Source organism: Coregonus clupeaformis, chromosome 2 (assembly GCF_020615455.1).
Source record: "Coregonus clupeaformis isolate EN_2021a chromosome 2, ASM2061545v1, whole genome shotgun sequence".
NCBI classification, from domain to species: domain Eukaryota; kingdom Metazoa; phylum Chordata; class Actinopteri; order Salmoniformes; family Salmonidae; genus Coregonus; species Coregonus clupeaformis.
The window spans coordinates 27731372-27744181 of NC_059193.1; the positions used below are offsets into that span (position 1 = coordinate 27731372).

Sequence of the window (12810 nt, forward strand, 5' to 3'; positions counted from 1 at the left end):
AACTACGGGGTTTTGTTTGAGTGGGTCTATATGTTTTTTCGGAGCATGGCTTTGGCATTTTAACAAACCTATTCCTCTCACAGGTTCTGTCATTGAAATCAGCGGATCACTAGTCACCACGGCATTTGAAAGTGGTCGTTGTCCACGACAGTGGTTCCGAAACACTGTGCAGCTCAACGTGTTATTTGACATGTCACAGATTTATGTTTTAGTTGAGTTGTTACGCGTGGTGATGTTTTGGCATGAAACCCATTCTCCTAATGCGCATGGTGTCGCTGCTTTTCAGTGTTAGAAACATGCATTTTGTTTATATCCCTCCCTCTCTTTGTGGTGTTGCCTCATTTAAAACCATTCGAGTCGAGTGAAATGGGCACTGGCTTTCTGGAATGGAGAATACTATCTGCATGGATACTTGCTTGAAATTGTTTTGTGGATTAACTTGGCATCTTGATTATTCTGGATGAAGCGGACTGTAATGGTTCCAAAATAACAGGGCTTGTCAAAATGGTAGACGGACAGAGAAGAGGGGCGCCTCTCTGGGCGATGCTGTCGTTTGTATTTTTGTTGTGCTTTTCCCGTGGAGCTTATTGTCAAATACGCTATTCTATCACGGAGGAGCCGAAAGAAGGTGCTTACGTGGGAGATCTAGCAAAGGATTTAGGGTTCAGTGTGGATATTCTGGCGGAGCGAAGGTTTCGGATTGTATCTGGCTCTAAGGAAGGTATTTTGCAGATAAACCAAGACAATGGCATGTTGTATGTGAACAGAAACATCGACAGGGAGGAGCTGTGTGAGAAAAACAGTGTGTGTTTAATCAACCTAAAAACCGTCGCCGAAAATCCAATGGAAATACATTATGTTGAGGTAGAAATTACGGATATAAATGACCATTCTCCTAATTTTCCAGAAAATGAGAAACGCTTAGAGATAGCAGAGAATGCTGTGCTCCAAGGAACGCGCTTTCCTATTGATGCTGCGCGTGACCCTGATGTTGGAGCAAATAGTCTCAGTAAGTACACTCTCAGTCCAAACGATCACTTTGAGTTAGATGTTAAAACTCGCGGTGAGGATAAAATTCCTTTTTTGATTTTGAAAAAGCCGCTAGACAGAGAGCAGAAACCTGAAATTCGACTGATTTTGACTGCGTTTGACGGAGGTGAGACAGCAAGATCTGGCTCAGTCAATATAACAATACATGTGATTGATGTCAATGACAACGCACCAGTCTTTGACAGACAGGTGTATACGGTAACTTTATATGAAAATGCTCCCGTAGGTGCCTCAGTTCTAAAATTAAACGCCACGGATATAGATGATGGCGCCAACGGACAGGTTATATACACGTTTGATAACAGTCTTAAAAACAAAGCGTTCGATTTATTCGAGATAGATAATGTTACAGGTGAGATCACCGTAAAAGGATTAGTAGACTTTGAAGAGCAGAGTGTTTATGAAATTGACGTGCAGGCGTCTGACAAAGGTCCAGTTACTTTGACTGGTCACTGTAGTGTTGTAATTAAAGTGAAAGATGTAAATGACAACGCACCTGAGATGGACGTGACGTCCCTATCAAGCCAAGTCCCCGAGGATGCACGACCCGGTACAGCGGTAGCTCTTATCAGCGTGTCTGATATGGACTCTGGTGAAAACGGCTTAGTTATATGTACAATCTCAGACAACATCCCTTTCGAATTAAAACCGTATTTTCAGAAAAATATGTATTCTTTGATTACTAAAAGCAGATTGGACAGAGAGTCAGAGCTTATGTACACAGTGACTATAACTTCTACAGATAAAGGAGACCCATCACTGTCTTCCCACAAAACTATCACGGTCCATATTTCAGACGTTAATGATAACAGCCCTGTGTTTTCTCGGAGCCAGTATACTTTTTATGTACCGGAAAACAATGCTGCACACGCGTCTGTGTTTTCCTTGAGTGCCTCAGACAGAGACCAGGATGGAAACGCTCGTGTGTATTACAACATTTGGAAAAGTGATGGCGACGCTCCTATTGTATCCTACCTAAATATTAATTCTGATGATGGTGACATTTACGCGCTAAAAAGCTTTGACTTTGAAAAGCTCAAAACATTCCAATTCCAAGTTGTAGCTACAGACTCTGGAACTCCGTCACTAAGCAGCACCGTCACAGTGAACGTGTTCATTCTGGATCAGAACGACAACGCTCCAGTGATACTGTATCCAGTCAGCGCTAACGGTTCCGCTGAAGGTGTGGAGGAGATTCCCCGCAATATGAACGCAGGCCATTTGGTGACTAAAGTGAGAGCCTATGATGCTGATATAGGATATAATGGCTGGTTATTATTTTCACTGCAGGAAGTTACTGACCACAGTCTCTTTGCTTTGGACCGCTATACAGGACAGATAAGGACACTTCGGTCATTCACAGAGACAGACGAGGCTGAGCATAAACTGGTCATACTGGTAAAAGACAATGGGAACGTTTCACTCTCAGCAACAGCTACTGTGATGATCAACGTTGTGGAGCCCAAAGAGGCTTTTGCAGCTTCTGATGTTAAAAGCGCAGTAAAAGACAAGGAGGAGAACAGCGTTACATTTTATTTGATCATAACTTTGGGATCAGTTTCAGCACTTTTCATCATCAGTATCGTCGTGTTGATTATAATGCAGTGCTCCAAAGCCCCAGACTATTCCCCCAAGTATTTACAAGATGCGAATTACGACGGGACACTGTGCCACAGCATCCAGTACAGATCCGGAGACAAACGATACATGTTAGTTGGACCCAGAATGAGTATAGGTTCTGCTATAGTCCCGGGCAGCAATGGGAATACTCTAGTGGTACCCGAACACAGGAGAAGAGCTTCTGGAGAGGTAAGGAGATTAATACGTTCTTATACAAGTCACGTACATCGTGGATGGTCCTCATAAGCCATGTAGACTGAACTGTACAGTGCATTGAGTGTCTCAATACGATCATATTTACTTGGGTATGTTTTTAACTTGCTTTGGTGTTTAGATTTGTGTTCCGGTGTGTTTGTTTTAGTACTGTTTGGAGGGAATTGTCTTGCATTTATGTTTTGTAATTCATCAAGTGCCCTTTTAATACCATATATTTGCTTTAGAATTGGATGTGTGGGACATTCTAAATAAATCAAAACGGAATTCAAAGTTATTTCGCCATAGAGCTGTGTTTTTTGGACGCGTGGTATGTCGCTCTCGGTTTGGGTGGTTCTGAAACGCTCCGATGTTTCGCAGCTCTGCAGGAGAAAATATACCTTGCAGATAAAGCAATATGCTTCATTTGATCTTTTTGTAAATCTGTATCAGTTGCTATGTAGATAATATTAGCCTACATTTGGCCTACACACAAAGCCTACACACAATGTAAATGATTGATTGTCTGTCTGTATGTTTGTGCCGAAAATGCTACTGGTGCTGGAGTAGCCAATGTCCTGTATACAACCATGCAATCAATGTGTGGTAGAACGCATGGTGTCAGTGCTTAACTAGAATAACGCTCTTGAAAGCAATGCTCACGTCATACTTTTGCATCCTCCCCTTAGTTGGTTTATCATTCAGTAGCTAGCAGACAACTGTCGTGAGCAAGAAGGAGATATTTCATACACAATTGAACGGAACCAAAATGCTTTTTTAGAATAATGAGCTGTGATCCTATTTGGGAATGCAATGGGTAAGGTTTCATTAATAATATAGGCATAGTGTTTCGTGCTGTGGATTCTTTTTGGACTAAATATCAGAAACATGGAACAAAGAGGATATGGGGCATGGTGGGAGCAACGACGGAGGCTTTGGACAATGGTTGCTTTGGTTCTCTTTTGGAGCGGAGCTTCAGCACAGATAAGATACTCCATCTCTGAAGAGCTTAAAGAAGGAACTGTCGTGGGGAATATAGCTAAGGATTTGGGAATAGATCTGAGCACCTTGAAGGGAAGGGGATTTCGAATCGTGTCTGGCTCGACCGAGCCCCTTTTCCAGGTAAACCAGAATGACGGCATCTTGTATGTGAACCGAAAGATAGACCGAGAGGAGGTGTGCGAACGGAGCAGCATGTGTTTAATCAACATGAAAACCGTTCTAGAGAACCCGCTGGAGATCCATTATGTTGCGGTGGAGGTGTTAGATGTTAACGACCATTCTCCCAGCTTTCCCGAGAAAGAGAAAAGGTTAGAGATATTTGAGTCAGCGTTACCAGGGGCGCGATTTCAGCTCCAGGCTGCGCTCGACGCTGATGGTGGACAATACTCTGTTCAACAGTATAAACTCAGTCACAACGATCATTTCCGCTTGGAAGTTAAAGACCGAGGTGATGATGGCAAAATCCCTATATTAATATTACAAAAACCACTGGATAGAGAGGCTGTAAAGAGCCATATATTGCTGCTCACAGCTATTGATGGAGGAAAACCTCCAAGATCTGGAGACATGAGAATAACTGTAGATGTTCTTGATATCAATGATAACCCGCCTGTCTATACAAAGGATGCTTATTCAGTATTGGTGAATGAAAATACTATTGTTGGCACAACAATTGTACAGGTAAACGCCACCGATTTGGACGAGGGACAAAACGGTTTAGTAATTTACTCTTTTGGCAATAGCGTGAATAGTAAATTACGCAATCTCTTTGATCTGAACCCAGTTACAGGTGAAATCATTGTGAGAGGACTGATAGATTTTGAAGAAAAAGACAAATATGAACTCGATATACAGGCATCGGATAAAGGACTTGCACCAATGGCATCAGATAAAAGCGTAGTAATAAGGATAGTTGACGTCAATGACAATGCACCTGAGATTGAGGTGACATCATTTTCAAGAGCAATCGCCGAGGATTCTAGACCTGGAACCACAGTCGCGCTAATCAGTGTTAATGATTTGGACTCTGGTCTCAACGGGAAAGTTGTCTGCACTGTGATGGAAGACACAACTTTCAAACTAATGCCATCTCTACAGGAAAATATTTACTCTGTGGTCACAAAGTCAACACTGGATAGGGAAAAACATTATGAATATAATGTTACAATAGTCGCCAAAGACGCCGGCCAGCCGTCCTTGTCATCTGTAAAGACTATAAGCGTCATTATATCAGATGTGAATGATAACAGTCCAGAGTTTTCACTGAGCCCCTATACTTTCTATGTCACTGAGAATAACGATCCAGGCGCCTCACTTTTTTCCGTGAGTGCGTCAGATCTTGACATAAATGAAAACGCAATTATTTCATATCATATTCTGAGAGACGGTGGCGAGGAGAATAAATGGTCATCTTTTCTCAACATTAATCCTGAAAATGGAAACATTGTGGCGCTAAAAAGCTTTGACTTTGAAACCCTCAAAACATTTAAATTCCAAGTTGTAGCTACAGACTCTGGAACTCCGTCACTAAGCAGCAACGTCACAATAAACGTGTTCATTCTGGATCAGAACGACAACGCTCCAGTGATACTGTATCCAGTCAGTGCTAATGGTTCCGCTGAAGGTGTGGAGGAGATTCCCCGCAATGTGAACGCAGGCCATTTGGTGACTAAAGTGAGAGCCTATGACGCTGACATAGGATATAACGGCTGGTTATTATTTTCACTGCAGGAAGTTACCGAGCACAGTCTCTTTGCTTTGGACCGTTATACAGGACAGATAAGGACACTTCGGTTATTCACAGAGACAGACGAGGCTGAGCATAAACTGGTTATACTGGTAAAAGACAATGGGAACGTTTCACTCTCAGCAACAGCTACTCTGATTATCAACGTTGTGGAGCCCAAAGAGGCTTTTGCAGCTTCTGATGTTAAACGCGCAGTCAAAGATGAGGAGGAGAACAGCGTTACATTTTATTTGATCATAACTTTGGGGTCGGTTTCAGCACTTTTTCTCATCAGTATCGTCACGTTGATTGTAATGCAGTGCTCCAAAGCCCCAGACAATTCATCCAAGTATTTACAAGATGCAAATTACGACGGGACACTGTGCCACAGCATCCAGTACAGATCCGGAGACAAACGGTACATGTTAGTTGGACCCAGAATGAGTATAGGTTCTACTATAGACCCGGGCAGCAATGGGAATACTCTAGTGGTACCCGAACACAGGAGGAGAGCTTCTGGAGAGGTGAGAAGTTGAAAACGACTTTATAATTCACAATGCTCCTACACCTGACCATTGACATATAGTGGTGATAGTTTGAGTTGGAAAATTGCATAAACTATTGTTATTGTGTTTGTACATATTTCATATTTCATTGACCGAAAGGGTTATGTGTGAATTGGTCTAATTTGTTGTTTTTAAATAAGAGGGTTGTGTCTGTAACATGATCTCAGAGCTTGGCATGTAGAAATAACCGGCTTATTCACAGTCACTACACTCAGGACTTGCCGCTCAGGGCAGGCAGGGCGCTGTCCACCACGGTGGTGCTGAAACGTTGGGCTATTCAACCATAGAGAACGATAGAGGCCTATAGTGGCCAAAATTTCGTTTTAGCATGGACAGCGCCATTGAGGGCTTCCACCATGCTTCCGCCATTTTAAAGTAGCCAAAGTAGTCAACTAGCTGGGGATTCCTATGGGTTGTAGCCTCAATAGCGCTGCCCATGCTGTCAAAGAGGCTATAATGGCACATATATAAAAATGAGTCCTCTATGTATCTCTATGAATTCAACACGTTGTTTGCATGGTGAAGTTTTGTCCCAAAAAAAGAAAGGATAGCATAAATAGCTCGATTTATTTATTATGGGAGATTTGCTGCATACTTCAGTACATTGTATTTAACGGAAGCTTTAAGACATATGAATCATGGGTCTGCCGAGTCCAGTCATCTCTATTCTAACCTTGTACTGACCTTTTTCCCTTATGCATTGTGCCAATATAGCATTCTGGGTGGGTTGGACTAGTAAAAGTAGGCCTAACATTATTAAACAACAGTGCAATGTGAGTTAGAATCGCATGGTGTCAGTACCCAACTATAACGCTTCTGGTAGAAATACTATCATCATGCTTTTGAGCCCTCCTCCTTGCTGGGTTGGTAGGTTTGATCGGTCTCTGGAGGTATACAGTCGTGCAGCTTCGTGGAGATAAAAATATCTGGAGTTGATATAAATAAAACTATCGTTTGTTTATTCGTTTTGGTATTTGGCGAACATAATGGATAGACAACGGTCTCCAATGAAGGAATAGTGGAGGTGCTGTGGATTATTGCTATTTGCCTTGAAAACATGGAACAAAGAGGATGCGGGGAATGGCGTGAGCGACCGCAGAGGGTTATCTACATGGTTGCTTTGGTTCTCTTTTGGAGCGGAGCTTCAGCACAGATAAGATACTCTATCTCTGAAGGGCTTAAGGAAGGGACTGTCGTGGGGAATATAGCTAAGGATTTAGGAATAGATCTGAGCCCCTTGAAGGAGAGGGGATTTCGAATCGTGTCTGGCTCGACCGAGCCCCTTTTCCAGGTAAACCAGAATGACGGCATCTTGTATGTGAACCGAAAAATAGACCGAGAGGAGGTGTGTGAACGGAGCAGCGTGTGTTTGATCAACCTAAAAACCGTTCTAGAGAACCCACTGGAGATCCATTATGTTGCGGTGGAGGTACTAGATGTTAACGACCATTCTCCCAGCTTTCCTGAGAAAGAGAATCGGTTAGAAATATACGAGTCCGCTTTACCTGGTGCACGATTTCAGTTGCAAGCTGCAGGTGATCCAGATGGTGGCCAGTACTCGGTTCAACAATATAAACTCAGTCATAATGATCATTTTCGTTTGGAGGTTAAAGATCGAGGAAGGGAAGGTAAAATTCCTATTCTAAATCTACTAAAGCCCCTAGACAGGGAAACTATGAAAAGGCATAAATTACAGCTGACAGCCATTGATGGAGGAAAACCTCCCAGGTCTGGGACTGTGGAAATAGTTATTGATGTTTTAGATGTAAATGATAATATGCCCGTTTTTATCAAAGACTCATACTCAGTGACGTTAAATGAAAATTCTGCAATAGGCACGACAGTCGTGCAAGTAAATGCTACGGATTTAGACGAGGGTTCGAATGCCGAGGTCTTTTACTCTTTCGGTAAAAATGTAAAAAACAAGATACGTAAACTATTCGATGTAAATACGAATACGGGTGAGATAATTGTGAAACATTTGGTCGATTTCGAGCTACAAGACAGCTATGAGATTGACATACTGGCATCTGATAGAGGATCTGCACCTCTGACAACGGACAAAAGCGTAACAGTAAAGATTATTGACCTCAACGATAATGCACCTGAGATCGAGGTGACTTCTTTTTCGAACGCAATCCCCGAGGATTCTAGACCCGGTACCACCGTAGCACTAATCAGTGTTAATGATTTGGACTCTGGTCTTAATGGCAAAGTTATCTGCTCTTTAGTTGAGGATATACCATTTAAATTAACAACGTCTTTACAGGACAACATGTATTCTGTAGTCACCAAGTCATCACTGGATAGAGAGAAATTATCTCAATATGATCTAACAGTAGTTGCTAAAGACGCAGGCCAGCCTTCCTTGTCATCTGTAAAGACTATAAGCGTCATTATATCAGATGTGAATGATAACAGTCCAGAGTTTTCATTGAGCCCCTATACTTTCTATGTCACTGAGAATAACGACCCAGGTGCCTCAGTATTTTCCGTGAGTGCATCAGATCCTGACATTGATGAAAACGCTGTTATTTCATATCATATTCTCAGAGACGGTGGTGATGAGAACAAATGGGCATCTTTTCTCAACATTAATCATGAAAATGGGAAAATATTGGCGCTAAAAAGCTTTGACTTTGAAACGCTCAAAACATTCAAATTCCAAGTTGTAGCTACAGACTCTGGAACTCCGTCACTAAGCAGCAACGTCACAATAAACGTGTTCATTCTGGATCAGAACGACAACGCTCCAGTGATCTTGTATCCAGTCAGCGCTAATGGTTCCGCTGAAGGTGTGGAGGAGATTCCCCGCAATGTGAACACAGGCCATTTGGTGACTAAAGTGAGAGCCTATGACGCTGATATAGGATATAACGGCTGGTTATTATATTCACTGCAGGAAGTTACTGACCACAGTCTCTTTGCTTTGGACCGCTATACAGGACAAATAAGGACACTTCGGCCATTCACAGAGACAGACGAGGCTGAGCATAAACTGGTCATACTGGTAAAAGACAACGGAAACGTTTCACTCTCAGCAACAGCTACTGTGATGATCAACGTTGTGGAGCCCAAAGAGGCTTTTGCAGCTTCCGATGTTAAAAGCGCAGTAAAAGACAAGGAGGAGAATAGCGTTACATTTTATTTGATCATTACTTTGGGATCAGTTTCAGCACTTTTCATCATCAGTATCATCGTGTTGATTATAATGCAGTGCTCCAAAGCCCCAGACTATTCCCCCAAGTATTTACAAGATGCGAATTACGACGGGACACTGTGCCACAGCATCCAGTACAGATCTGGAGACAAACGGTACATGTTGGTTGGACCCAGAATGAGTATAGGTTCTACTATTTTCCCGGGCAGCAATGGGAATGCTCTAGTGGTACCTGAACACAGGAGGAGAGATTCGGCAGAGGTAAGAAGATAAATACGTTTTTGTAATTCTTTGGTGTCATATTGTACTTACTATTTATATGGTGCTTATACGCCTCAATTTGAAAATGGTATAGATTATTGTCCCGTTGTGTAAATGTCAGACTGACATTTAATTGAACTAGGGTTATATTTGGTTATTTTTGTAGTCTGCTCTTAGGTTATCTCACAAGTTATTTCGTGAAAGTAGCCGGCTCATTCACAGCCTCTGCTTTCAGGGCTTGTCACCGTAGAGCTGAAGCTCTGTTTAGTTCAACACCCTGTTAGACTGTTGAACGTTTTCCAAAAAGTAATGGCATATAATACTTAAAGTGGATACTTAATTTATTCTTATTTACTCTTATTTACGTGTGGGACACTTGTAGCATACTTGAGAAGACGAAAAGTTGCTTTATGCTAGTATAAGACGCAGTGTACATAATTGTTTGTGACGTGTATGCTGACTTTATCCATACGGCTTTTGCAGTAAAGTTTTTACTGATATCTATTGTGTCAAGATGCCACTAAAAAGCATCAACGATAGGGTAATACGAGGTAGAATCGCATGGTGTCAGTACCCAACTAGAATAATGCTCCTGGTAGATTTCCTCCCGTCATACGTTTTGAGTCCGCCCACTTGCTGCTTAGCTTATTCAATCACTGGAGGAATACAGTCATGCAGCATCGATGGGAGAATACAATCTAAAATGTACATTCTTAAAACACTACTGGATAATCAGCATTGGTCATATTTGCTAAAATAATGGACAGACAACTGACACAAATGGAGTAATAGTGAAGTGCTGTGGATTTTTGCTATTTTTTCTAAAACATGGAACAAAGAGGGTACAGGGCATGGCGAGAGCGACAGCCGTGGGCCACCTACATGGTTGCTTTGGTTCTATTTTGGAGCGGAGCTTCAGCACAGATAAGATACTCCATCTCTGAAGAGCTTAAGGAAGGAACTGTCGTGGGGAATATAGCTAAGGATTTGGGAATAGTTCTGAGCACCTTGAAGGAAAGGGGATTTCGAATCGTGTCTGGCTCGACCGAGCCCCTTTTCCAGGTAAACCAGAATGATGGCATCTTGTATGTGAACCGAAAAATAGACCGAGAGGAGGTGTGCGAACGGAGCAGCGTGTGTTTGATCAACCTGAAAACCGTTCTAGAGAACCCGCTGGAGATCCATTATGTCGCAGTGGAGGTGTTAGATGTTAACGACCATTCTCCCAGCTTTCTCGAGAAACAGAAACGGTTAGAGATATTTGAGTCAGCGTTACCAGGGGCGCGTTTTCAGCTCCAAGCTGCGCGCGACCCAGACAGTGGGCCATACTCTGTTCAACAATATAAACTGAGTAACAATGATCATTTCCGTTTAGAAGTTAAAGATAGAGGTGAAGACCGTAAAATGCCTATTTTGATTTTACAAAAGCAGTTAGATAGGGAGTCTGCTAAGAATCATAGATTATTGCTTACAGCCATTGATGGAGGAAAACCAGCGAGGTCTGGGACTATCGAAATAATTGTTGAGGTATTGGACGTTAATGATAACTCACCTGTCTTCACTAAAGACTTATACTCTGTAATACTTGGTGAAAATTCTCCTATCGGTGCAACTGTCATTCAGGTAAAAGCAACCGATTTGGACGAAGATGCAAATGGTGAAATTATATATTCATTTGGTAAGGAAATAGATGACAAGTTACTGCGACTATTTGGATTGGATGCGAATACTGGTGAACTAACTGTAAAAGGTCTGATAGATTATGAGGTAAACAACATCTATGACATTGATATACAGGCATCTGATAAGGGATCCGTTCCATTGACAACAGACAAAAGCGTAATAGTAAAGATTTTTGACGTGAATGATAATGCGCCCGAGATAGAGGTGACATCATTTTCTAAGGCAATCCCCGAAGATTCCAGACCCGGAACTACTGTAGCACTAATAAGTGTTAATGATTTAGACTCTGGTCTCAATGGGAAAGTTATATGTTCTGTATTGGAAGACTTTCCTTTCAAGCTAATGTCGTCTTTACAGGATAACATGTACTCTATAGTCACCAATTCACCACTGGATAGAGAGAAAGTATCTCAATATGATCTAACAATAGTAGCCAAAGACGCAGGCCAGCCGTCCCTGTCATCTGTAAAGACCATAAGCGTCCTTGTATCAGATGTGAATGATAACAGTCCAGAGTTTTCACTGAGCCCCTATACTTTCTATGTCACTGAGAATAACGACCCAGGCGCCTCAGTATTTTCTGTGAGTGCTTCAGATCGTGACATAAATGAAAACGCAATTATTTCATATCATATTCTGAGAGACGGTGGCGAGGAGAATAAATGGTCATCTTTTCTCAACATTAATCCTGAAAATGGAAACATATTGGCGCTAAAAAGCTTTGACTTTGAAACCATCAAAACATTTAAATTCCAAGTTGTAGCTACAGACTCTGGAACTCCATCACTAAGCAGCAACGTCACAATAAACGTGTTCATTCTGGATCAGAACGACAACGCTCCAGTGATCTTGTATCCAGTCAGCGCTAACGGTTCCGCTGAAGGTGTGGAGGAGATTCCCCGCAATGTGAACGCAGGCCATTTGGTGACTAAAGTGAGAGCCTATGACGCTGATATAGGATATAACGGCTGGTTATTATATTCACTGCAGGAAGTTACTGACCACAGTCTCTTTGCTTTGGACCGTTATACAGGACAGATAAGGACACTTCGGTCATTCACAGAGACAGACGAGGTTGAGCATAAACTGGTCATACTGGTAAAAGACAATGGGAACGTTTCACTCTCAGCAACAGCTACTGTGATGATCAACGTTGTGGAGCCCAAAGAGGCTTTTGCAGCTTCTGATGTTAAACGCGCAGGGAAAGAAGACGATGAGATCAGTGTTACATTTTATTTGATCATATCTTTGGGGTCGGTTTCAGCACTTTTTCTCATCAGTATCGTCGTGTTGATTATAATGCAGTGCTCCAAAGCCCCAGACTATTCCTCCAAGTACTTACAAGATGCGAATTACGACGGGACACTGTGCCACAGCATCCAATACAGATCCGGAGACAAACGGTACATGTTGGTTGGACCCAGAATGAATATAGGTTCTACTATAGTCCCGGGCAGCAATGGGAATACTCTAGTGCTACCCGACCACAGGAGGAGAGCTTTTGGAGAGGTAAGGAGTTGAAAACGACCTTTTCAGAATTATCCTGACCA

At 42.2% G+C, this 12810-nt stretch overlaps 3 protein-coding genes across 12 annotated transcripts in view; all 3 read left to right on the top strand.

The window, feature by feature from the left end:
• The window catches only part of LOC121532773 (protocadherin alpha-C2-like), a 196497-nt gene that overhangs the window by 19947 nt on the left and 163740 nt on the right, over window positions 1-12810 (top strand). For 2 of the 10 annotated variants that reach the window (XM_045205021.1, XM_045205052.1), the window contains exon 1: window positions 370-2859. The exons of 6 other annotated variants lie outside the window; for them this stretch is intronic. In XM_045205021.1, the coding sequence (XP_045060956.1) occupies window positions 505-2859 (2355 nt within the window). In that variant the 5' untranslated portion in view covers window positions 370-504. Of the gene's footprint in view, window positions 1-369; window positions 2860-3580; window positions 6115-12810 lie in introns of those variants that run through there. 2 more of the 10 variants (XM_045205012.1, XM_045205040.1) reach the window with 1 other exon arrangement.
• On the top strand, window positions 7022-9589 carry LOC121585982 (protocadherin alpha-8-like). Its single transcript, XM_041902360.2, has one exon. It carries the CDS (start codon window positions 7214-7216, stop codon window positions 9587-9589), a length of 2376 nt encoding a protein of 791 aa, XP_041758294.2. The 5' UTR covers window positions 7022-7213.
• LOC121585985 (protocadherin alpha-8-like) lies at window positions 10245-12781 on the top strand. Its single transcript, XM_041902373.1, has one exon. It carries the CDS (start codon window positions 10406-10408, stop codon window positions 12779-12781), a length of 2376 nt encoding a protein of 791 aa, XP_041758307.1. The 5' UTR covers window positions 10245-10405.

Excerpts from the sequence above, each read along its gene's own strand:
- LOC121585982 (XM_041902360.2), top strand. The coding sequence starts at position 7,214 with ATGGAACAAAGAGGATGCGGGGAATGGCGTGAGCGACCGCAGAGGGTT.
- LOC121585985 (XM_041902373.1), top strand. The coding sequence starts at position 10,406 with ATGGAACAAAGAGGGTACAGGGCATGGCGAGAGCGACAGCCGTGGGCC.